The sequence below is a fragment of the Notothenia rossii genome (genome assembly GCF_949606895.1).
Source record: "Notothenia rossii genome assembly, chromosome: 8".
Taxonomy (NCBI): domain Eukaryota; kingdom Metazoa; phylum Chordata; class Actinopteri; order Perciformes; family Nototheniidae; genus Notothenia; species Notothenia rossii.
Genome location: NC_136906.1, coordinates 37030235 through 37057679, shown reverse-complemented (window position 1 = coordinate 37057679; position 27445 = coordinate 37030235). Strand labels below are relative to the sequence as shown.

Genomic DNA, 27445 nt, shown 5'->3' with positions numbered 1-27445 from the left:
GTCTGTGTGTGTGTATATACAGTAGATTTGGTTTACAGCAAGTCGCAGTTTTCGCCTTATATCTTTCTTTCTTTCTCTCTCTCTTTTTCTCTCACTCCCTCATTCCCAAACTCATACACACTCGTACATATTAAACCTCCTTATACCTTGTGTGTGTGTGTGAGTGATTGTGTGTGAGAATGAGACAGGAGTAAGTGTGCTCTCATGGCGTTTTGTTTTTCATTTGTGCTGTTTCATGTGTCTTAGAGGTAAACAGATGTATGATCTTGACCCAGCTTGACCTCAATGTTTTGAATGGTTTGGAACTTCAAAGTCCTTTGATAATGTCTCTTTAGCAAACAGACATACACAGCCATACATACACTCCTTGAAGTAAATAAAAACACCTGGCTGCAAAGCCAAAGCTTCAAATATGTGTAGTTTGGCTGGATGGTCATTTCACTCCTGTGATACGCAACACGCAGTAAGATGAAGAGGAGCTTCTCTGTGGGACAAGAGGTCTCATGCAGCCCGTAACTTCAGCTGCAGGACTCATCCTCTGAAACAGAAACACCCTGAGAAGGAGAATCTGGTTTGGATCTGAGCTGTGCTTGAAAGGAGTCAGCACAAAGATAAAACACTTTTTTGCCAAACATGAGAAGGAGAATCTGATGTGGAGATTGATGTGGAGTCTGATCCTTCTTGGTCCGACCCTTCCCCTGAAAGTGGAGAGGACACAGAGGATCCCATCCCGTAGCTGTACTATATGCCTCTGCACTATCCTATCCAGAGGATCGTGTCCATCATGGCAGTGGGTGGACATCAAAACATTTTTAAATCTGGTTTTCCTCTCACAAGGAAACGCCGCGCTACATTCTTGCTGCAAGAGGTTTGGTTTCAGGGCCCACGTGTTATGCCATCACGAGTGGCATAAATAAGAATTCATGAAGTGGAATCCTTCTTTGATTTATTCTTTACCCCTGAGATCATCAGCAGTATTGTCGACATGACACACATGCATGGGGGACGTTCGGTGGCAAACTGGAGGGATGTTGATGCCACAGATGTTTGAGCAAACATTGGATAGGATAGTGCAGAGGAATGTAGCGCAACTACGGGATGGGATCCTCTGTGTCCTCTCCACTTTCAGGGGAAGGGTCAAACGAAGAACGATCAGACTCCACCACAAACATCTGATTATTTCTCTAAGCATGGCTTCACGTGGCGGCGCAACAAATATTCTTGTTACTCCTGGGGCAATCTCTGGTGCTATCATCCCCTTTGTGGTGTGATGGAGGAGGGGATCACTAAGCACTTTAGTGACCATCAGGCTTTTTCCATCTAAAAGGTTTTGTTGTCCTTCATACATCTCAACCTCATCACCATCATGTTGTTCCTCAGCAGCTCCTCAGCAGCTCCTCTGCAGCTCCTCAACCTCCTCAGCAAAGGACTTCATTGATTCCTCTGTATCAATGTGGGATTCGGGGCAGAATTGTTCCTTCTTCTCTGCCCCCATCCGATAAATGAACTGTTTGGCAAACTGTTTGGCAAAAAAGTGTTTTATCCTTGTGCTGACTCCTTTCAAGCACAGTTCAGATCCACACCAGATTCTCCTTCTCAGGGTGTTTCTTTTTCAGAGGATGAGTCCTGCAGCTGAAGTTACGGGCTGCATGAGACCTCTTGTCCCACAGAGAAGCTCCTCTTTAGCTTACTGCTTGTTGCGTATCACAGGAATGAAATGACCATCCAGCCAAACTACACATATTTGAAGCTTTGGCTTTGCAGCCAGGTGTTTTTATTTACTTCAAGGAGTGTATGTATGGCTGTGTATGTCTGTTTGCTAAAGAGACATTATCAAAGGACTTTGAAGTTCCAAACCATTCAAAACATTGAGGTCAAGCTGGGTCAAGATCATACATCTGTTTACCTCAAAGACACATGAAACAGCACAAATGAAAAACAAAACGCCATGAGAGCACACTTACTCCTGTCTCATTCTCACACACAATCACTCACACACACACAAGGTATAAGGAGGTTTAATATGTACGAGTGTGTATGAGTTTGGGAATGAGGGAGTGAGAGAAAAAGAGAGAGAGAGAAAGAAAGATATGAGGCGAAAACTGCGACTTGCTGTAAACCAAATCTACTGTATATTGTTGTCTCTGTGCACACACACTGTACATCCAGACACACACACAAACATTTCTCAGCTGATACCACTCTTCCACATCCATACCAACACACCTACATCATATTTCAGTTTCATACATGTATTCCAATGGCTTTCAGGGCCCCATTATACAACAGGCAAAGAAACCAAGCAATGACAAGCATGTAATTCAATGGTAAAATGTCACATCTCGTGATATAGAATAAAAAGGACAAATTGAACTATTTTCCTCCAATTTAAAACCCTGACATTACAAAATGCATGATTTTATACCGGTATGGCGGAGAGATCAAAATATATGGTTATAATGGGAGTGGATGGGACACGAGTGGCTAATGTGTGAGTTTTGTGTTTAATCTGACTCTGTGCAAAAACTAATAATCAACCAAAATAAATGTTGTTGCTAATCTTTGACATATCCAAGACTGTTATAAAAAAAAAAAAGCCGACCCCCCCAACATTCATTATATGGAAAATAACTGCCTTTTTTTGCATGTTTTTCATAGAAAAACGCAAATTCATGTTTTCAAACTGGCAGTTCAAGGGTTAAGATCCTGAACATAATTTAATATTTGGTATTTTTGATCAGGACTGAAGTTGATTGAAAGATTTAACCCCAAAAAGTTTTAAAAAATATTAATCTGTTGTCATTTTAGAGCAGTTTTTAGAAGTGGACATTTTTGTCCCGAATGACTAATATGTAACTTTTTTGTTCAATCTGATTTTGTGCAAAAACTAATAATGCAAAAAAGCGGTTTCATGTTTTCAAAATGGCCTCTAAAGGGTTAAAATCCTGAAAATGATTACATTTTTGGTATTTTCTATTAGGGCGGAAGTTGCTTTAAAGATTGAACCCAAAAAAGTTGTGAAAAAAAACTTTTAATATAATGTTTTTATCAAAGTATTTTGCAGTGGACATTTTTGTCTCGAATCACTAATTTGCGTAGTCCAATCGAATGATACCGGAGGGTTAAGTACAATATTTGAGTACTTCTACCACGTCAAATTTGTAAATTGCGTAATCTTTGTATCTTTTTTAATTTTTTTTACGCATGCTTTTTAGTTCATATTAAGCTGTCTTTGGCTCTTTTCTTGCTGTAACAAATGCACATCCCCTAAACTATACAAAAAGTACAGCACTTCAGTAGATGTACTTAGTTACATTCCACCACTGGATAAAAGGAATTAGAAGATTTGGGCAAACAGTCGAATGGTGAAAGTGGGCAACGCAAAACCTTGATTTGATCCCCTCACCGGAACAGGGCTGATTAGAGGCTGGAGGATAACAACCGTTACCTCCAGAAGATGGCAGTAATGCAGCGGTCCACTGCCGTAAAATCGCAGCGAAGAAGAGCAAACAACACTATCATAAGCTAGCCATAACGACAAGTTGCTAACCGATTTTAGAGACTTGACAAGACATACTAGAGCAAAGTAACCCTGAGGAGCTCCACGGTCACCGCGGCCGGCGGGTCATGCAGCTCTCTGAAAGGTAATGAGCCGCAAAGCCCCGGGGTCTCGGCTCAGCGGCGCTGCTCACAGACTGCAGCCACACTGGAGTGACTGGCAGCCCAGGTTGGTGCTCACCTCCGGAGGAAGCTAGCTACAATACTGTGGGGACCTTATGGGCATATGCTGTGTTGCTCAATTGAGTAATGGGATGAAAATACTGGGTGTCTCTGGACTAAAGCATTAAATGCTCACCGTTGTCTAAATGTCTGTTTAACCTCTATATTGTCACAATAGCACAACACGCTGCAAGCTGTTGAGCCCGGCGCTAAAGCTAGCTTAGCATTGATTAGCTACATGCTGCTAACTCACTTAATTGACATGTTGGCAACAATGAAGTCTCATATACCGCAATGATAACCCAATATTAATTTATGAATCAACCTCAAGGTGATACTTATTCTTAATGAGCTGTGTTAGTGTAGCTAGTTAGCATCACCACGATACTGTTGGCGCTGGCTAACACTTAGCCAGGGAAAACGCCACCCTAATGCAATGTTATCAACTTCCTTCAGAACTTCCGGATATATGTATACACGGTGTAATTCAAACTGTGCTCAGTCAGCCTTTAAGCTGATAATAAATGACTGGTTGAAGCATTAGGCTTCTGAGTTAGCATCACATGTGTAAACGTGCCTCACAACATCTGTAACATCATGTGTTTTTAGCGGGGTGACTGCAGCAGGGGCCCCTGTCGCTCATTGGCCCTCAATGCCCCATGTTCACTTTATGACTACTATTAGTGTGTCTAAATTGAATTAATTACACATTTCTTTGGCCCAAATTCTTGTTTTCCTGCTTCGTTACCAAATCTGGGGCCCCATTGACACATAGGTCATATCAATAGATCTTTCCCAATAGCCTAAGTGTTTTGAGATTACATTGTGCTTACAGTGCACACATTCTCAAACAATTTATAGTGGAACTAAAGTTTCACAAATTATTACCTAAAGAACTGCATACATTATATATATATATATATATATATATATATATATATATATATATATATATATATATATATATATATATATATATATATATATATATATATATAATGTCCCCCTCACTTTTCAAAGCAGGAATGTTAAAACATAAATTCCTTGGCCTGTTTACTAAGCAGGACAAATGTGTACATGTGTTCATGATCAGCAATTAAAATATGTTTTCATTGTTCTGGAAATGTTATACATAAGGCATGAGAAGAAAAATCTCTTGCATACAAACATGTGGATAAACTGTTGGTTGCATCATTTAAGTAACACATGAGTGGGAAAAAACAATACAATTTCCCTGTGTCTCTTAGTTTAGCAACACTTTACATTAAGCAAATGAACTAATGAAGTCAACAGATGATTTTGTTTCTTTTCAAGTGGCTTTTGTTAATAAGGTATTATTATATACGTGTTCAATAGATTTGTGTTGGGTCGTTTTTTACTGGAACAATATAAGCTAAGACGTTTGATGCCATATGGTTGTTTTTCTTTTATGATTTGTTGGGAGATAAGTGTTTCCTGTTTTGACTTTTGGACTCTGAATGTTTACGCGTTCGGATACTGTAGCCGTTTGTCAGGCAAACAAAACAAAAAATCAGTAAATTGCTGAATTTATAAAACAGAAACCTGCCATTTTATAGTTGAGATTTCCCTGCTGTGTAGTTTAGCTTCTATCAGTTCTAATGACTTCAGTCACAATCCACTGAGGATGTGGCATCGGCTGCTTTCACTTTCAGTTCAGAGCCACAGTGTGGCAGGCAGTGAGAAGGCAGTGATCAGACAGGAACAACCACATTTTCTAGAAAATATTCACAAAACATTTGAACGAGTGATGTGCGAAAACCTTGTTTAGGAAGATGTAGCGCCTTTTATGAAATGGGGGTTTTCCTCAGATTCTGTTTAATTTCTTTCCAGATAAGCATATTTGTCATCAGAAAAAGTGTTACAGTAATGGTAGGGAATACCCTCATACTGAACTGTACGGACTTCCAGAAAACTATGACTGGGTGAAAACCCTTTAATAAATAATCATTTAAAAGCTGTGCGCCAGTACAATGTTCTAATGAGTAATGGCTCCTCTTTTGGTAGTATTGCAGCAGAATGCTTATTTTCCAGTGCTTTAAGGAAACTGTTAGTTACAGCGCTGCAGAGCGCGATGGTGTGAAAAGGGGACTTACACTTCGAATACAGGCAGAAGACTTTAAAGAGCCTGTGACACGAACCCAACAACTGTTGTGCAATGAAATAGTGGGCAACTAGTAATCTCGAACCGTCAGTTTAAAAAAGAAAAAGCGATACCGTTCCGATAAATATCAATAATTTCGAACATCGCGGGAAAATTCCTTCGACTAATTTTGAGGTTTTGGGGGAAGCCGGAAGTGACGTCAATGCGGGAACGCTTCACTGTGCGGCGAGAGAGCCAAACACGGACAAAGTGTGTTGTCATGCGTAGAAATGGTGAATTACTGAGTTTAGGCACATTAATAACGTTTTAATGAAGTTGACTACAGTATATTCATATTTGTCAGTGCTTTCATGTCAATTCGGCGAACATAAACATAAATGATCGTGGTGATGATTAAATTAGGATTAAAAATCGGTAGTGAGAGCTGCTGAATTTCCTCCCGTCGGATGTGATATAAAAACAAATCGAGTATTTTTGTAGTTGTAAACTCAAGTGGATGAAACTACATTTATTAGTGCTTTCATGTCAATTCGGCGAACATATGATACATTAAATGATCGTGAGGATGATGATTTAAAAATCTTTTGTTTGAGCCGGTCTGCATTTCCTGATGAGAAAACAAACCTTAGCTTTTTGTAGTTGCAGTCAGTGGTGTATTGGGCGTTGGACGTGGGGGTACGCCGTACCCCCACTTATTTGAAGCATGATTTCTTTTTTTAATAGTCTAATACAGGGGTCGGCAACCCCTGGCACGCGTGCCAATGCTGGCACGCGGCACCGTAACCAGTGGCACACTAGGAATAAGTGGAATAAGTGTGCAAAAATATTTAAATTGTATTTTCGGATCCTGAACGAGACCGCCGCCAGAGCGCGTTTCTCCGTTACCTGCAGAAGGAAGCCATGCACGTAACGCAGCCCCGCTCTCTTTAACTCCAGGTGACTTTCTGCCGCTTTCCTCCGTGGTGCAGTGCTGATCGTTTCACCACGGAGGAAAGCACTTCACAAATTGCAGTACCCATAAGGAGCTGTACAAATGCCGCAGTGTTTGCGTGGCTGTGTCTTTAGTTCAAAGCCCAGTGGTGATCTGCTCATCTCTCATCGAAATAATATGCTACAAAGGGGCGGACTGGCCAACTGTGTGTTGAACTTTCCTGTCGGCTCCCAGACCGTAGTCGAGCAGGGCAGAAGCAACAAGCTTCAGGTTCAATAACCAACTTTAGCTTAAATGACTGGAGAGAGGCGAGCTCTTCTTGGGAGGCCGTTGCGTTTATTTAGCTGTTCTTCTGTTTCATAAAATACATCACAGACCTCTGTTTTTCTGCTGCCTCGTTTCACTTCCAGAAACATACACGTTCCCTCACTGTCGCTCTACCATCCACAAACACACATGCACAAGCCACAACCCCCTCTCTCTCTCTCTCTCTCTCTCTCTCTCTTAAAGGGACAGCGACCTCATCTCACTCTGCATGAACCTGATATCATAACATGTGTGCTGTGGAAAATCAAAGAACAGACGATCGCCCTTATTATTATGCCGTTTAAACCAATTGTTTAAATGTGTTTGTTAAATTCGGCATCATGTAAGTTGCGCTGACAGGTCCACACAGACACACTGCTTCCCCGCAGCGAGGCTGATAGTTGACGAGCGTCAAGCTCCTCAACCCCCCCCCTGTTGATAATTCTCGATCGTTGGCACGCGTATAAACTTTTTTTTTTTAAAATGGCACTTCATATGAAAAAGGTTGCCGACCCCTGGTCTAATACATCTAAAATCATTGCCAGTGTTATCAGTTGCAAGTGTGTGTTTGTTGTAATAATGACGAAAACATAATAGGCAGATATCACAGTAATTATAATAAAAACGTAACTCAAGCATTTATGCAACTTGATTTGAAGTGTGTATGTGTGAGGGGCAGAACTGTGTATGTAGGGTGACCAGGTTTCCCGCACTGTGCGGGACTGCACACACAGTTTTTAATATTTGTCCCGCGTCCCACACATTGAGACTATGTTCCGCATTTGAGTGAAAGTCGCGCAGAAAGGCCGGATCGGTTTGCTGACAGCCGGCACCGCCCTTTATTATTATATTGTCTAAACGGCATCATGTAAGTTGCGCTGACAGGCGACACAGAGGTCCCCAAGCCCCCCCCCCCCCCCATTGAAAGTTCACGAGCGCGTCCATAGTGTCTCCCGTCCACCCACCACCCCGTCCACCCAGTAAAACATCCCCACTACACCACTGGTTGTAGTAGTACACCAACATAGATTAAACGTGTGTTTTTTTTTACCACAATGTTGGGGAAATTAATGGATAAAATGCAGTGTTTCCCCTACCATTGTCTTGGCGGGGCGCTGCGCCCTGCCAACGGAGCCCCGCGCCCTGCCTGAAATTCAAGGTGGTTTTTTTTGTTGTTTTTTTTTATTTACATTTTTATTTTTTATTATTTAAAAATAAATACATATATATAGCACCAAATTGCAACTGAAGTAATCTATCTAGGGTCACTTTTCACATTGAACATGTGCTCTTTTATTAAATAAACTAAACGCCTATGTTATTTATCCAATGTGCATGTTTCAGTGTCCCCCCCCCCCCCCCCCCCACACACACACACACACGCGAATGCACAAACTCACAATCAGAGACAAGAGCGGAGGAAAGGAGGAGAACAACAGCTCTGCTGTCTGCCCGTTTATGTGTGTCCCCAGTTTCAAATTCGTTTATTATTATTTTTTAACCGCAAGCCGTTATCGTCACGGGAGAAGGACACACACAGCCTGCCCAGGTGGACGCGTGCGAACGCGACAACGAACGTAGCGTGCGCATTCTAAAAATAGCTCACAGATGGTGAGCAGGTACCGCGGTTTTGAATTTCAGTATTGAATTTGACAGAAAACAACAATCAAACACCAGCAGAAGAATAGTCTAATGAGTTGGGTGAAAAAAAAGACAGGAGATGTGAGTTGGTTTATTCAGTAAATTAGCTCAGGATAATTGGATGTTCTGTCACTTGTTGATGGGAGGCTAATGCAGGATTTGCTAGCTTGATGCTACCGGCATTTAGCGGCTGTGACTCCAAAAATTGCCACTTAAAATGTATCGTCAGCAATGTATGACAAGCAGACTGCTTGTTTAATGTTAGACTCACACCAATAGCTCAATATGATCATAACACGATTGCTTTCATATCAGAGATCAGATGAGGTGGAACTGCCTCCAGCAATAGAGGATGAGGCAGAGAGAAGCAGCAGCAGCACAGGGTTGCAGCAGGTATGTTATATGCTGTAGTCAGGTGATTTAAATGTATCAATGAAAGGAAGAAGTGTAGGCTACATGATACGAAGGGAATACAGTTTGAATTAAAGTAATAAAGTACAGTGTAACACTGTACTTTATTACTTTTTAATGTACAAATACTTTGTTACTGTATGATATCAATAACAATAATCCACAGCTCCTCTCTCTACTCCAGAGGATAAAAAAAATCTGGGTTCCCCGAAAAAAAAATTGGGGTACCCGAGCAGCACCCTGCCAAGGCAGTAAACCTAGGGGAAACACTGAAATGCACGGATTATTATTATTATTCCCACTCCGATCGGGACACTAGGTCCACCGTTTCCCCGCAGCGAGGCTCCCCCCGTTGACAGTTTACGTGGGCTGGGCTGGGTGTAGTGGCGGACTGGTCATCGGGACGAATCCCGATGGGCCGGTACCGAAGTGGGCCGGTCGGATAAGTCACTAGCACATCCGCCACTCCCCCCGTTTACAATTTACGAGTGGTACCGAAGTGGGCCGGTCGAGAGACCCGGGCTGATTTTTAGTCCCAGTCCACCAATGGCTACATGACCGTATGATCGCCCATATTGACGCACCTAATTCCTAAACTTCTAACAGATACAACATAAACCGATCCTTCAGCCTCATATGAGCTCTCAGACACGTTCAAAATTAAACTGTCATCGCTGTCTGAGCTTGCTGCTGTGTGCCCCATCGTCAGTTTACATGCAGATGCTGGGATCCTGAACGGTGCAGCTGGAGCGCTGTGCCCGCAATGACGTCACACATAATTTGGCGGGACTTGAAGAATCCCCGACAAGATCTAGAAAAATTGTCAACATTGAAGGGCAGATTAATGGTTATCAAAGTACAAATATCCAAAATCAGTTCAGTAACGGTTTTCAAGTGGACAATATTTACTCAAATTGATGGGTTTGGATGATGGGGGAAGCTTGTGTCACAGGCTCTTTAACATGCCAGTGTTTCGGCCCGTCCACACACAGGCATGAAAAAAATCTTTCAAAGCTTCGCCCATTCACTTCAATGGGGTGACGTAAAAGATTTTTAATCTTCCCCAAACTGCATTGTGGGGAGCGGAGCATGGCTTTGCAAGCATGGTGAGAATCAAAAGTTGAGCGATGTTCAACTTTTGATGCTCCCGATGCTTGCGAAGCTGGCATCAGCCAATCAAATCCTGTTTATGCAAATCCCGCCAGTGCAAGCGCTAGCCAATCAAACCGCGTGCAAGCTGGGAGAGCCTGACCGCAGTTCATTTCCTCATATTCCAAACAAGATAATACGGTAGCAAATCACCCGGTTCTATACGACCAGAACTATTTACCGGGATACAAACCGGAGGAACCAGGCTTGGAGGGAGGTGGCAGAGACAGTGGGTGAGACTGGTAGGTTTTCGCCTTTTTGGGGAGTTTATATCCAGTTTACTTCGTTTTAACATTGCTCTTGCTTTGTATGTCGGGGGCGGGAGATTCATGTGATTGGTTGTTGGTCGCGTTGCTCACAAAAAATCGCCAAGCTTCAGACACGCCCATCATCAAGATTTTTCAAGATTTTTTTCATGCCTGTGTGTGGACGGGCCGTTTCCCCTAGGATGGAGTCATAGCAGCGGTGCTAAGGCACGCTGGCCCAGCAAAATGTGAAGTGCACCCCGCCAATATGTTTCTGTGTCTGCAGGCAGAAGAAAGGCTCTACAGGTGTATTTTGCTAAATCAACTTTATTGAACATACAGTAACACAAATAATACACATCCACATAACAAACAATCAAAATAAAATGTATGCAATTTAATTATTTTTATTTCGGGGGAGGGGACCTCACCTCCTCTAGGGGGGTCCGGGAGCATGCACCCCCGGGAAGATGTTTTTTAAATGTTGACGTGAAGTGCATCAATCTGGTGCACTTTGAGCACAAAATGAATTCATTGATACAGCTCTCAACACTCAGATGAAAGGGAGCTGTCTACTTTTCAATAATCCAAACATCTTTAGAATATGATCACAACCAATAACAAATAATTTAAACTTGTTTATTCTTATCTTATGTTACCTAGTTAGCAATCTTTCTTTGTCTTTATGCATATTTTACTAATCACTCCCCTTTTAAACTTTTTTTGTTTTTACTTTCCTATAGTACACATTAGAATGATTTCTTACTTTATTTTTTACAACTACCGTAATTTTCGGACTATAAGCCGTGCCTTTTTCCCCATTTTTCGACCCTGCGGCTTATATAACGGTGCGGCTAATCTATGGATTTTTACAGCTAACGGCCACTAGGGGACCTCCTAAATCTATGGATTTTCCAGGTTACAGTCCACCACCTTTAACTCTATGGCCGGTCCGCGCCCCCCACCTTTAAGCGGCGGGCTCCAGCAGGAAAAGCTGGAGACCGGAAAAGAGTGAGACAGGTAGCGCGCAAAAGTAAAAGTGGAACCGAGAGTGGTACGAGAGGCAGAACGAGAGCAAGACAGTTTGTCCCCGTACCACTGGTTGAAAACCACTGCTGTAGATCACTGCCGGTAAGTGCGCTGGGAGTTTGAAAGTTGAAAAGTTTGTGTCTGAAACGCTATGTGATACAGTACAGATTACACAGCACAGTACATGTTCTGTAGCTACTATTGCACTAAATGGTAACACTTGAATACGTTATGCAAATATGCAACTTGTTTGTTGAAATGTTAATAAATGGGAGCTTCCTCAAACAGCCATCTCTTTCCCGACAATCCCCTCTGTGCACTAATCCTTACATATGGTAATTAAACATAGAAACATCTGCGGCTTATAGTCCAGTGCGGCTTATATATGTACACATCATTCAATTTAGCTACTGCGGCTTATATTCAGGTGCGCCTTATAGTCCGGAAATTACGGTATATTAAATAGGTGTGCTCTCTGTCTCGCTCGCTCACAGAGGCTGTGTGCTCCTCCGTGGCGATGACTATCTTTTTCTTTTGGTACCTGCCTGGCGCCCCTTGGCTTGTAAATCCAGAATGTATTCTGAATGAAGTTATGGAGATCTGAAACCAGTATTGGTAAGGTGTTTGTACAATTCTCAGATTCCTCCCCTATTCAGTTGTGGAGTAAATCATTAAAAAAATGGATTAGATGATAACCTAGCAGTGAAATCCTTTGTGAAGCCATGCCGGTACTTCAGTGACAGGATTTCTCTTTCTCATCTCTCTTTGTGTTCAGAGTTGAAAGTGTGTCATCCAGCCAGGACGGAGTGAAGTCCAGAGAGCTCGGTTCAGCAGCGGTGTATGACGTGTTGCCCCCCAGCTGCCCCAACCAGCCCGCTGTGCCCAGCGATGCCTACGCTTCTGCAGAGGCACACCAGGACGAGGGTGAGGCCTGAGTCCAATATCCTTCTAACCTTGTTTTTCTTTTTTAGCTTCCTATGTAATAAACAGTTCTTACCCCCTTGTTTCCCTCAGATGGATATGAAGCTGGTCCGGGTGTCTGTGATACTACATTTGGTTGGAAGTCGGTGGGGCAAGAGTTGAGGCCCAATGACGTGACTACAGATTTGACTCTGTTTCAGCATGGAAACCGTCCTTTAGCTTCAAAGGACATGAGGAAATCGCAGGGTAAGCTCTCTGACAGATCGATGCTCTAACATATGATTCAGTGATAAGGGCTGCAGATGGCAGGGCTCGACATTAAGGACTGCCCGATGGCCCGGGGCCATCTAGTATTTAGCTCGGGCAATGAAGCCTCATCTGCTGGTTGCCCGATCGGGCAATCTATTATGCCAATATCATGCAGCTCGCGGATCCAGTAATGAGTGACCCGACAGTAAAACTAAACATATCTATAACTAGTTTAGGTAGTTTGCGAGGTAATTAAAATAGCTACGTGTGATATTCTAACCTGAAGTGTGCGTTTTGTTCCGCTCACCGCTGCATGTGATCATGCGGAGCTGCTTGTCGACTCGTCAGCAGCAGCTGATCTCTCTCTCCCGTCAGATTAGACTTTACTCGCGTTTATGTCCATATTGATCAGATCTAGCTAGTTCTAGCTAATGATAGAACTACCTGCTTATTAAAAGACACCTGAAAAATAAGTGTCGCTATGCAACTGGGTGAGGCCACAAAGTATAGCGCAGCATTATGCAATTGTTTACATGCCCACCGGAACCCTGAGGTATTACCAACAGATCAACGCACAATCAACCTATACAGGACATCTCTTTCTCCACATTAAGTGTTAGACATTAGAATTGACTATTCTTGTCTGTCACATACTCTTGTCTGTCACATAAGTGGCGCAACTGAAGCGGTATTGCGCTAAAGGGAAATTATTTTGACCGAAGAGATTTAGATTTGCCGGCTAACGGGAACTCTGACGTCGCCATTTTATGTGCTTCGCGGATGCGCTCGGCTCCTCTCGACTGCTGCTCGGGTCTACTCGGTCAGCTTCCGGATGAGGAGGCATTCGTTCAACCAACTTACAGTAGATAACATTACAAACATTTTGAACGGGGGCCATAATAGTGTAAATAATGTTTGTTTTGGCAGTTACAACTGAAAGTAATGTTTTCTATTTTTTTACATCTGGGAAGGCATTTGCCTTCATCAGATGGAAAGTGTCTTGACCAACAACGTAAGTATTTATTATAGCTATGCAGGGCATGCAAGAGAGCAAACACAAACAAGAACAAACAAACAAGTGAAATTTAAGAATGGAATTGTACAATATAACATTGTGGTGGTTCATCTTATAATTCAGTCTAGAGAATGCACCAGACAGCATCTACAGTAAGACCTGCAAAAATCTAAATTTTCTAGGGGAGGCCCCCCAAACCCTTCGTGCCATTTCGTCCACGCGCATTTTTCAGGGCAATCTCTATTGGGCTCAGGGCCATCTGTAAATTAGCTTAGATGGCCCACAGGGCCATCTCCCAAAATCCTTAATGTCATGCACTGAGATATGTTCATCTACTCCTGCATATTGAGGCTAATCTTACTGAAAGACTGCAGTTCTTTTCTTTTTACCGTTTGTGCTGCAGCTTTCTATCAAGCTAAAACAAATGTACCACAGTAACCCTAACCCTGTAAATCTCAAATTGCCAACATATGTCAAATCTGTGATGTGCCGATGCACCATACATCAGCATCAGCTCGTTCAAGCTTCATTTGTCTCATCTGCACATGGGCAAATAAGGTGACATGCATCAATGGGACTAGAGGATGTTTATGTGTTTAGCGTTGCCATGTGACTGCTAATAAACACATTTTTTTAAATTAATGACTGATAGGGGTGTAAAGGTATACGTATTCGTACAGAAAATATTCGGTATGGGCCCTTCGGTTCGGTACACGTGTGGAAAACGTGTGTACCGAACGAATATAACGTTAAACGTAAAAAATGTAGAACGTGAAAAACTTTTTGGAAGTAATCTCAGGTGCTGCGTCGCAGCGTTGAGTGTAATTTGCTCCCATTGGGTTCAACGCGGCATAGAGCGACCAAGTCATTTCATTGGACGAGAGGCATACTGTGAGAACTGGTCAGAGGAAGGCGTTCAAATTTAGTCAGTAATTTGAGGAACTGTCGAAATGGCGAACGCAGATAAAGTTGAGCTCGAAAATCCTCCAGCATCATTGAAGTCTCCGGTTTGGGAACATTTTGGTTTCACAGTTACATACAAGGATGACGGACAAAGACAGGTGGACCGAACCAAAGCTGTTTGTCGGCATTGTTCAACTAAAATTGGTTACGCGGCTGGCAATACATCAAACTTGCACACATTTGAAAAGGCATCACCCGAACGTGAATATCACCGGTACCAAAAGAAAAAAGACTGAAGTGCAAACCCAACTCCCGCTAGCATTTAAGCCTCCACCACTCGCAAAAAGTTCAGACCAAGCCAAAGCTATTACAAACGCCAAATATCCTTATGTTGCCATGTTAGCAAAGCGCTACCTGGCTGTATCTGCTACCTCTGTCCCTAGCGAGAGGGTGTTCTCCACAGCAGGAGACATTGTTGCTAGCAGATCTGCCCTTTCGGCAAGCAATGTGGACAAGTTTATTTTTCTTTAAAAAAACATGAAAATACAATGACAAGCAAGTCATAATGTGGCTGCTTAGGTACTAGTACAGTACAGTTCAAATACAGATTATTTCAGTTCATCGAAATGCTGCACCTTAATGTTTATTTTATTATATTTTGTACTTATTTGAGTGAATACATTATTCATAGTTTAAGAATAATAAAAAATATATATATATATTTTACGTTTTGTGATAATTTTTTCTGCTGTACCGAACCGTGACCTAAAAACCGAGGTACGTACCGAACCGAAATGTTTGTGAACCGTTACACACCTACTGCCCAGGGACACAGCCATATGCTGACTGCAGCGGGGATTGAACCAGATCTGAAGATCAGTGCACTTGCATAGCCGATAACGATATTTTTGTATTTCCTTTAGCGACTATAATGATATTTCCTGATGTTAAGGTTCATGTGACAGAATAAAAATGATGAGGATGAACCTGCAGAGTTGTTGACATGCTGTGTTGTTGTTGTTGTTGTTGATGTTGCAGACAGAGGGATGGCTATCTCAGAGGAGTCTCGGCTGGCCAACCTCCTGCGCAGAGTCTCCAGGGAGGACGACCGCGACCGCAGGCTGGCCACCCTCAAACAGCTGAAGGACCTGATCAGTCACAGCGAGAGCAAAGTGGTCAGTCCCCCCTCCAACATCAGAGAAACAACCTCCTGTGAATACTGTTAAATTGTCATAAAACCCGGAAGGTTAGATGCCTTATGTCCTGTTTACACGAGAACGCAAACGGTTGTATCCGCTACTTTTCTCTTTCGTATAGCCCGTTCGTTCACACGAGGCCATAGCGGAAACGCGGAGACGGACCATGCAAACGATAACGGGTCCCAAGGTGGATAGATCTGCAAACAGAATACTCTGGGGGGGCAAACGGCTCTGTGTGTACGCCCTATATGATCATTTCCTGATAACGATGAAGCCATAGCCCCGCCTCTCCCCACCTCTGCTGCTGACTGCTACAGATGTTAGTGCAAAATCTACAGCTCCTCTACCACAACCATCAGCAACAAGTGGACATGGAGAACTACATGAACTACATCCATTGCTAAATCCACCGTGGGGCATAAACGGAAGGGCAACCATGCTCCGGGGTCTTCTTCGCTGCTTTTGGTGTATTTTGTGGCGAAAGTACAGCGCCACTTACAGGCCCCGCATATGTACTACCGCGTCTCCAGCGGTCTCGTGCGGAAGTACAGCGCCACTTACAGGCCCTGGCATATGTACTAAAGCGTCTCCAGCACTTTCGAGGTGTCTCGTGCGGAAGTACAGCGCCATTTACAGGCCCGGCATATGTACTCCAGCGCTCCCGAGTGGTCTCGTGTGAACGGAATACTTTTTTGATATCGTATTCGGTTCGTTTGCGTTTCATATGCGTTGGCGTTTGCGTGTGAATGGGGTCTTAAGCAAGATCTGTGCTGGGGTTAACACAAGCTTACAACTTTTAACATCTAGCATTTGTATTTTTGCATCGAAATACACAAAGTGGCGTTAATAAGTGAAGTGTAAGTATCATAAACATTTGTTAGCCTCATATCTTATTTTCTGTAATATTCCAAAATCCCATTGCTCTTTCTGTTGGGGGAACCAGGGAGATGCTAACTTCTGTGTCGACCTATACAAATATGTGGTCACTGCACCACACTGTAAACACTCTGGATTCACGAGAGTCCTCTATTCCCTAAATCTTTACAATGGAGCAGAAAAAGGTAGCATAGTTACTATGCAGGGGCGGATCTAGACACATATTCATGGGGTCGCAAGAGGGTGGCAGGAGAATTTCAGGGGTGGCATCCCCTGGCAGAAGTATGCTGATTTAATCGCAGTCATATCAATCAATGTTAACTTGGAAAGCCACAATATTGATATTTTAACTCAATAACATTAGGTGACATTATTGTGGCACATCAGTAAAGCCTTAAATATAAATATATAAGGTGGCACACGTAATTTAATGAATTTTAACTGAATGACTTGGTTTAACTCTTAGACCAGTAGGGGTACCAAATATGCAGACTGCTGCAATAAGTACATTAATTAACTGTCTCATCGATGTGTGTCTGTATGAATATGATAATATTAACAATCATATTATTCCTATCAGCTGTCAATCACTGTTATGATTCACATATTCAGTGTTATTATTAAATAAACTATATTTTTTGGAGGAGTTAATGATGAACGTTCCTCAAAATGCCTGCTCACCCTCCTTCAAATTTGAAAGCCCAGTAATTACTATCATAATTCAAAGGAAAAGTTCTGCGCCCCACAACTTCATTGCAAACAGTTACAACCTTGACTTTACATCAGAAAGAACAAACATTAAATAAATGACTAACTGCATCAATTAGGGTTAAAATAACGTGTATTCAGCTAAAACATATACATCGCTGCAGTTATGATCCAGTGGAAAGTCCTTACCTACTCGCCTAGTTAAATCAAAGTGGTTAATTTTTTTTGGCTGGGCAGTGAAGTTTTACAGTCTTATTTGACTTTCTCAGGACTTGAGATATATATATATATATATATATATATATATATATATATATATATATATATTAGGTAGGGCCGGGACTTTAACGCGTTAATTAAGATGAATTAATTACAAAAAAATTAACGCATTTTAATCGCACTTATTTTTGCCCTGCGGAACGTTTCTCACTGGATGAGTTTCAGGCGTACCGATTATACTGGAGCACCAACTAACGTTCATGACTTCAGACAACAACAAACCACAGTAAACAATAGTCAAACATGAACGAAGAAGCTGATGAGACTGCTTTGGTTGGCCCCGTGGATGGGAAATTTTGTTTTAAAAACGGACGGATGGAAGCATCGATAAGAGCACGGTTGTATGCAAATTATGCAAAAAGGAATTCGCATATCACCGCAGCACATCAAGCCTCAAGTATCACCTCAATGCAAAACATATAGCAGCTAGCGTGGAAGCTAGCGTGGACGTTAGCCCGACTCCGAGTACAAGGACCCACACCATAGTTGCCCTCAGAAATCGGGAGCTTTTCAAAATGCAAAATTTGGGGGGGTGGGGGGGTGCTAGGCGTTAGATTAACATTAACATGCTTATTGTAGTTGTAAGTGCACTGCCTTGCGGCCTGTAGCACCGTCCTTGATGGAGCATATGTGTGGACTGGACCTGCATTTTACAGGAAAGGAGTGAGCAGAGAGTAGAGTAGTTGTCGATTCTTGTTCTATTTTCTGTGAATATCAGCCTCACCCTCTCAGACTTTGAGTTGCGGGCGCTACTAAAGAGACGTGTTACCATGGAAACTAGGGGTGCACCGAATGGGAAATTCTTGGCCGAAACCGATACTGAAAATAGGAAACAGTTGGCCGAATGCCGAAAGGCCGAAAATGATTAATAGAAATATATATATATATATATATATATTTTTTTTTTTATATATATATATATATATATTTTTATATATATATATATATATATATTTTTATATATATTTCACTTCACTTCACTTCACTTCACTTCACTTCACTTCACTTCACTTCACTTCACTTCACTTCACTTCACTTCACTTCACTTCACTTCACTTCACTTAACTTAACTTAACTTAACTTAACTTAACTTAACTTAACTTAACTTAACTTAACTTAACTTAACTTAACTTAACTTAACTTAACTTAACTTAACTTAACTTAACTTAACTTAACTTAACTTAACTTAACTTAACTTAACTTAACTTAACTTAACTTAACTTAACTTAACTTAACTTAACTTAACTTAACTTAACTTAACTTAACTTAACTTAACTTAACTTAACTTAACTTAACTTAACTTAACTTAACTTAACTTAACTTAACTTAACTTAACTTAACTTAACTTTCAATATTATGGGTCCATAAAACATTTATTCAGCACTTTTGAATGCATACAGTACATTCATTCCAAGTCAAGTGCATTTTCTCTGTAGGATAACTACAACAAAGTGCATTCAGAACAAAGCCAAGGTCCATAAACATCTAGGCCAGTAGGCCTGCAACAAACTAGTGTAAATAAAGACTGTAACAGCCAGGCCTTCAACAACAACAAATGCACCTATAAGTGCATGCATACAAATGTGCAAGCTGGATAAATCCACATGAATGTAACTATTTACAAATTAAATTACAATTCAATTTCAAGAATCTGTAAATAAGGCTGTCTGTCCTCATAAGCAAAGTAGTAAACATTGTATAAAGATACATAAAATGAAAACTGGATACAAAATCCACAACCAATTACAAATTAAATTACAATTTCAAGAATCTGCAAATAAGGTGGTCTGTCCTCATGAGCAATGTAAACAACATTGTATCATTTCGATACCGAAAGTACAATATATTTAACACTGTGCTGCTGTCATTTCCCCCTAATGATAACCTGAGATGATGAATTATAACTCACAATGAAAATTGTTCAGGAAAGTGGGTATAGAGTAGACATGTAGAACTAGATAAGCTTATGATAAGCCAGCCTTGTCTACTTATTAAGGAAAAGTGGGAGGTTCTTTTTAATAAACAGTAGCTTCTCTGCTTTATCAGCCATAAGTCTGCTCCTCTTCTCATCAAGCACATGAGAGGCAGCGCTGAACAGTCTCTCGCTGTCAGTGCTTGTGATTTGATCTTACTCCGGATATTTGTCCGGGTGTTTTGATTTCAAGTGGTGGAGTAATCCCGAAGTGGTGAAAGTCTTTGCAGTTACACCCCTTCGAGAAATGTCAGCTAAACACGTTTTACAAATCGCAATCCGCGCCTCTTTCTCTGATATTTTTAAATATCTCCAAGCGGCAGACATGTTGGCTGTGAGCCAGCCGCGAGCATGGTCGCGCACCGTGCTTGTCGCCGCGTTTTGATTACGTCATCACAACAACACGTTAGCTTACCAACGTAACCCTGTTCCCTGACATTCGGTGATATTTTTTCGGTGCTAAAACCCTTTCGGCCGAAAACCGAAAGAGCCTTTTTAACCATTTTCGGCCGATAATTTTCGGCGGCCGAATATTCGGTGCATCCCTAATGGAAACCAAACAATGGTGTAGCTGTATTAAAGTCCGAGTGGAAACAGTCTTGTGTAAATCTGATTTTGTCAGAAATCGGGAGAAATGCGGGAGAAATATGACCCCGGGAGGAAACCGGGAGAGGGCAATGAAATCGGGAGTCTCCCGCGAAAATCGGGAGGGTTGACAAGTATGACCCACACCCAACCCACACTCAACCAGATGACTGGTTTCAGGTCCAGGATAACTAAGTCCACGTCTGAAAAAATAACCAGCTCACTGGATTGCACTCGACTGTAGACCACTTGGAGTGGTAGAAGATAAGGGGCTGCAAAAGGTACTACAGATTGCATCGTCTGACACAACATATGAGCTGCCATGCAGAAAGACAGTGACAAAAAGAATCCAGCAGCTTTATGACAATGAAAAGGAAGATAAAGAGAATTTATTGGAGAAAGCCGAATGTGTTGCCCTGACTGGGGATCATTGGACCTCGGTAAGCAATTCAAATTACCTCTGTGTGACGGCACACTTTATTGACATCTTCTCACTGTTCTCAGGTCAAATATTTATATGTGATTAAAAATGCGATTAATTTCGATTAATTAATTACAAAACTTCTAATTAATTAGATTAATTTTTTTAATTGAGTCCCGGCCCTAATATATATATATATATATTTACTAGGGCCGGGACTCGATAATTAATCTAATTAATTACAGGCTTTGTAATTAATTAATCGCAATTAATCGCATTTTTAATCATATATAAATATTGACCTGAGAACAGTGAGAAGCAATTTTTTTCACATGGATTTTAGTATACCATTGAATAATGACTGAATACATAAGCTTAAGCAACAAAACATTGTTTATTTTTTTCAAGGTGGTACTTAAAGACCCAGTGAAGTGCATGTTTTTGCACCAAAATGAAATGGCAGTTTCATTCCTCACATATCATTGTGCCTGTTCATGGCTAAAATAATTTTTAATAATTCATAATTAATGAATTAATGAATTATTAATTTTGCCGTCTGAGCCTAACGGAAGTTGCAGACGATAGTGGCTGTGACGTCACAAGATGTACCCAGTTGCGATTGTAAACATGGCGGAGACTTTGGAAAGTGATACTAGTGTGAGAGAAATGATTGATTTGGACAGCTTTTTCAGACAGGATAGATGAGGAAAGTGATCAATTTGGTGCACTTTGAGGGCAACATTAAGAGATTTATGGATACAGCTCTCAACACTCATATGAAACATATATTTCAATAATCAAAAAACATTGGAAGGATTTCTTAACCTATTTTATACAACTAATATTACATAGATGGAAATATTTGTTTACATAGATGACCAAACCCACTGAGATAACTTAGGCTACAGTTTACCTCCCTGAGCTGACGTTATCTCTCTCAGTCCCACAGGAGAGCACTCTCCCTCTCCTTATTGTTGAAACAGCTAATCTCCGTTAGCTCCGAGCTAGCACCAGATGCTAACGACAACCCTGTAACTCTCTCAGTCTCTCTTTCTCTCTCTCTCGAATCGACCAGTGGCCTTTATTTATCATGATCAATCAAAGGATCTACGAAACAATGACACCAGCCAGGCTCACCTTCATCTTTTGGGAACAGAAACATCGCCACTTCGGCAGACTTGATATTACTACAGCCAGCGGCAATGCATCGTTTCCCCTGTGTTTTTCATCCCTCTTTCTTCACTGTCGCCTCCATTGTCAGGTTTTCTCGATTGGCAATCACTTCCAGTCGACTCCGACACACTTTCCAGGAAAATACTAGCTCAAAAACGTTGAGAAATTCGACTTTGAAAAAGAGAAAAAACGAACGGTGGTGAATGTAAACAATGCGGCGGCGTCCATCTCGTGACGTCACGCAGTAGATTGCAAGCCACGCCCACGAAGGCGAAGGTCGACTGCAGATTTCCCCGGCAAATTCAAAACTCGTCAAATTCGTTGCTATTCCAACATCCTTTGATATGGGTTCCAATGGACAATTTTGCTCATTACTATACGTATTAGCATAACAGATCATGCACAGGTGCACACTTCACAGGGTCTTTAACAAAGACCAACAGAAAAGTGCAATTTTTGCCATAAAGCGTAGCAATAGCATATTTAGGAATATAGTACATTTCAGAGATTCAGGTAGCCTATAGGTAGGTAGACCTTCTGTAAACTATAACACTTTGTTTTTTAAGTAAAACACAATACTTTCAAGTACATTCAGAACATTGGAAACCCTGACTATTAGAAAACATCTCTCTGTTGCTTCAGAGGCCATAACAGACTTTGTTGATTTACCAACAGTTGATTTAAAAAATCTAATAAATTTCAGTCCAACTCTCTCAATAACCTTGGCCAAAACAATAAACAGTTCAACATAAAGTGCCAGTTGCACCAACAACGTAATAAATAGTTCAACATAAAGTGTACCATTTAAAATAAAATAAAAAAGTGCCAGTGATTGACCTCAATCCCTCCTATTCTTCCAATATCCTGATGAAAAATTAAATCTCTCTGTTGCATAGGCCACTGTTTGATCAACGCGAATTGGGTGTGGGTCCTTGTACTCCGAGTTGGGCTAACGTCCACGCTAGCTTCCACGCTAGCTGCTATATGTTTTGCATTGAGGTGATACTTGAGGCTTCATGTGCTGCGGTGATATGCAAATTCCTTTTTGCATAATTTGCAAACAACCGTGCTCTTATCGACGCTTCCATCCGTCCGTTTTTTAAAACAAAATGTCCCATCCACGGGGCCAACCAAAGCGGTCTCATCAGCTTCTTCGTTCACGTTTGACTATTGTTCACTGTGGTTTGTTGTTGTTTGAAGTCATGAACGTTAGTTGGTGCTCCAGTATAATCGGTACCCCTGAAACTCATCCAGTGAGAAACGTTCCGTGGTGCAAAAACAAGTGCGATTTAAAATGCGTACATTTTTTTAACGCGTTCATTTTTGTGTAATTAATTAATCTTAATTAACGCGTTAAAGTCCCGGCCCTAATATTTACACATGTAAGGTCATCTTCTTAAACAGTTTATTATTCTCATCGACTCATCCGTGAGCAGAGCATCAAGTTGGCATGCCTATAACAGCTGAATGTGGCGATTACCATCTTGATCAGCAAAACGCAACACAAACTTATTAAGATTTAAAGCTATGGTGCGTTTTGATTCAATGCTGAGCACAGCCAAACTTAACAGGCTCTTCTCTGTCATAGTAGACCACAAACAGTTGCGGCGCCAGAGTATTTGTATTTGTGTAGGGCTAACCCATACAGTGGTGGGGCTCAAGTCAGTATTTGCAATGTAATTACATACACGCTCCCCTTGACAGTGAAACGCCACGCGTGAGGTTTAGATTATTTCCCTGTCTCAATACAAATTGAACTGTATTAAATAAAAAGGCACATTTGTCTTCTAGTAAATAAAAAGGGCGACCTAGAGCCAATCCTGCAATTTCCCAACAGGTGAAAGAGTTGACATGCTGAAAACCCAACCCCTGCAGGGGGGTCTGGGGGGATTCTCCCCCAGGAGATTTTTTGAAATACTAATGTATAGGGATGTAACGATATACCGAATATCGCGGTAAATAAACTTCCCAATACCGTCGTGAGACTGACAAAATCTACCGGGATTTTTAAATAAAAAAAAAAAAAATGTAAACACTTTTTTTTTTTTAAACCTTTATTCAACCAGGTGGTCCCATTGAGATCATCGATCTCTTTTTCAAGAGAGACCTGTCCAACATGGCAGCAAGTAGGTTACAACATGAAAATAAAACAACAGATAACACAAAAGGACATCGTATTTACAAGGCTACATTTACACACCTAGAGACATTGACAAGTACCAACCATATATTTATATCTCGCCATGTCAATACGCCTGGCGTTAGACTTTTTCGCTGTCCGTCATTTTGACAGACAGGATCGTAAAATATCCGTCATAATCCCTTATTACCCGTCGGGTCTGAACAGTTCACGATAGAGCATGCTCGTGAACTGTCAACGGGGGGGGGGGGGGCCGTGTTATGCCGTGTGTGCATGCACCTCGCGGGATGCGCACAGCGTAAAGCAAAACCTCCCACATGTATTGATCTGTACGGCAAAGTACGGTTTGGAAACTATATCATTTCCTTTTGGAGGGCATGCATAACACGGCATAACACCAGAGCCTGGCTCTGGGGAAACGTTGGCGCTGTTCCGAGTTTGTTCTAATCTGTCAAAATGACAGACTGCTTTCAGATTTTTCCGTCATTGTTAAATAAAATATTCGGTTAATGCGACCACTGGTGTCCCAGCAACATCAGTACCAAGTGAGAGTTTTTTCCAGAGCAGGGGATATTGTAAATGCCCAAACACCCCAGCTTATAAATACCTGGAAATGTGGACATTCTCATATTCCTAAAAACCTGTCTGATGATGCTGAGTGAGTGACTAGTGAGTTTGAGTTGAGTTACTTGAAAAACTAAAGTGAAACTTGATTTATTTTATTGCAGGGTCTGATTATTAAATGTCCTTGTTTATTTGTGAGATGCAGTGGCATAAAGAAAATGCTTACTTTGTTTGGTAGTACCAGTAGGTACAAAAACACTGGTTTTCTTGTTCCAGTCTGTTACTGTCACTTTGTTTTTGACTCTTTCAAATACTGCTATCCGACAAAAATGCTGTAAAAATCAGATTTATTATATAATAAAGAAACATTTTCCGAGTAAAAAAATGTTTTATTGAAAAAAAAATAATTATGAATTTTTGTTCTCTTCCCTTTATTATTCAATATCGCGATAAATACCGTACCGTGGACTTGTTATCGCGATATTATCGTACCGTGAGTTTTGGGTATCGTTACATCCGTACTAATGTAGCTCCCTCCAGTAAATGACACAAGGCTGAGGTCTTGATTAAATACGGGGTTTATTCTTGTGGGACCTATTCCAACCCGTGAGAACTGGGTTATGTTGGAGATTTGGAGGATGTTTAAAACCAACCTCGTCTCCGCGTGTCGTTTGATAAGCTGGGTAAATTCGTAAAAAGGAAGGGATTAAGAAACACCAGAATGCAAGTGAAACAATAATCTTGTTTTAATTATACAAGGTAACAATACAAATACAAAGGAATCACGAAGCACTCTGCAGAGTACTCCGGGCTCAGGTTCTACCACGTGTGAGACAGGTCTCAGGAACGGCCGGTCAAAAACAAGAGCGCGAACCAAAGGAAAACACAGGCTTTCATACTAAAACACAGGAGGAGGTGTGTGCATGCTTTCCCCCAGAGGTCATCTTATTGGGAGAGACCAACACATGGCCTGTCGCACCCAATCAGTCCGACACAGCAGAAGAAACCCGGAAACAAAAAGTCTCTTTCAGCTTGAAGAAGACCAGACACCTTTTGGTCTGGTACGAACCTGATCTTATTTCACATCTTGCAGCCCGCACACACACATCCCCTTTTATGGCCCTTTGTCCCTGAGTCCATCTTCCCCCCTTCAGGTTACCACACACAAGTTAAAAGTATGTTTTAAGATATAGTTGTTATAGTTGGCTAAATATACGTAATACATGTAAATCACTTTCATATCAATAATAACGAAGAACACATTACCTATGCTCTTAAGCAGTATTAGAGATGCTTTTCAAATAGTCAAACTTCACACAGGCCTAATATAGAGAACACACTCATTTGTCCTACAGCCCCTCTCGCCATTTGAGGTATTGTTCACATCTTTACTTCAAATAAAAGGTTTCACGTTGTATATTTCCAGCTTCCTTTATACATACTGTTATTATTAATACAAAGTAATTAACCACACACCTCTATTGAAAACAAGTAGATTTCCCTGATAATTGACATGCTGAAAATCTTAGGAAGAATGTCCCCTCCCCCAGCTCTCTCGTCCCTGTCATAAAAGCTGCTTCCATTTCATATAGAGTAATAAAACATGTTTAAGCTAATTTCTCCACAATGTTTGTAGCCATTTAGTACCCACACATGAAAGAATAAAAACAGAGGTATAGTTGAACAGTAATCACGCAGCACATATATTTACTGCAATGAAAACACATACATTTGCCCTAAGCATGTGTAACGCACCCTCTTCTTTTATGTGGGAAACATTCCAGAGTCTTGGAGCTATCCCCAAATTAGGATGTCCCCTGCTCCCATCCTTCTCTAAACACAAAGACTTCACCTCAATATATTGGGGAGGGAAAATATACTTTGTCCCTTCAAATTTAACACACATGAATATATATAAGGTGACATTAAAATGAATATACCAGATTTAACTTTCCTGCCATAACACGTTACTTTAATACTTCAAATAATTCAAATAATCCTTCAGTTATAAGACAGAAAAATATAAAAGGTAAACAACAAATAAATATGTAATATATGCATATCATATCATCACTGTTAATGCCGCCAATTAAAGAATAAACGGAGCACATATCACACACAGTAAGTAGCACAAGCTAACAGTAGCATGTAACACAAGCTAGCGCATAGCATACATACATACACACACAAACCTGCAGCTCAACCGCACACAATTACACAAAACCAGCATGAAACGTACCTCGTAGGCTGCTAGTCACCTAGAGGGGCTGATAACTTTATATGCATTTTTCCTTTGGTTTCCGTAGTTTTCCTTTAACGTCTTGCGTTGCTCTGCCTTTGCAACTATCCAGTGCGTCGATTAAACAGGTGTAACACAAAACACAGCAGATTAGTTCCGCCTCTAAATGTTGCACATAAAAAGGTAGGAACCAAAAAATACAACGTGGTAACAAATGAATACAGAAAGTGAAGACAGTTACACTCCCACCAAATCACCTGTGATTTCCATAACATTTTTTGAAAACCGATATAAATTAATGTAAAAACTAACTATTTAGTTTTAGACCTATTAAGTGCAGAGTGAGAGTAACTGAGTCTTAGTCTGCTTCCAAGAACAACACCGTCTTGTGGATAGTCCTTTCGAGGTAGACAGGTTTAGCGAGGCGCTTTCCCTTCCCATCCAGGGTAGAGTCGCTGATAAGCAGCTTGAGCCTTCCTACTCTTCCATCCCCTCCTGGGTACACTTCCACAACCCTGGCCAGCTTCCATTGGCCCTGTGGTATAGTGTTGTCTTGCAGAATGACAACGTCATTTACCTTAATCTGTGTTCTAAAGACGTAGTGTACTTCCCTTGGGAGGTTTGAAGACTGGATACTTGGTATCACT

General features: G+C 41.3%; 1 protein-coding gene across 1 annotated transcript in view; it reads left to right on the top strand.

Moving 5' to 3' along the window:
- The first annotated feature begins 3422 nt into the window (after window positions 1–3422).
- smg1 (SMG1 nonsense mediated mRNA decay associated PI3K related kinase) overlaps window positions 3423–27445 on the top strand; it is a 110292-nt gene continuing 86269 nt past the window's right edge. The window contains 4 exon segments of the mRNA XM_079645221.1: window positions 3423–3727; window positions 12330–12478; window positions 12569–12721; window positions 15681–15817. Coding sequence (XP_079501347.1) covers window positions 3648–3727; window positions 12330–12478; window positions 12569–12721; window positions 15681–15817 — 519 coding nt within the window. The 5' untranslated portion in view covers window positions 3423–3647.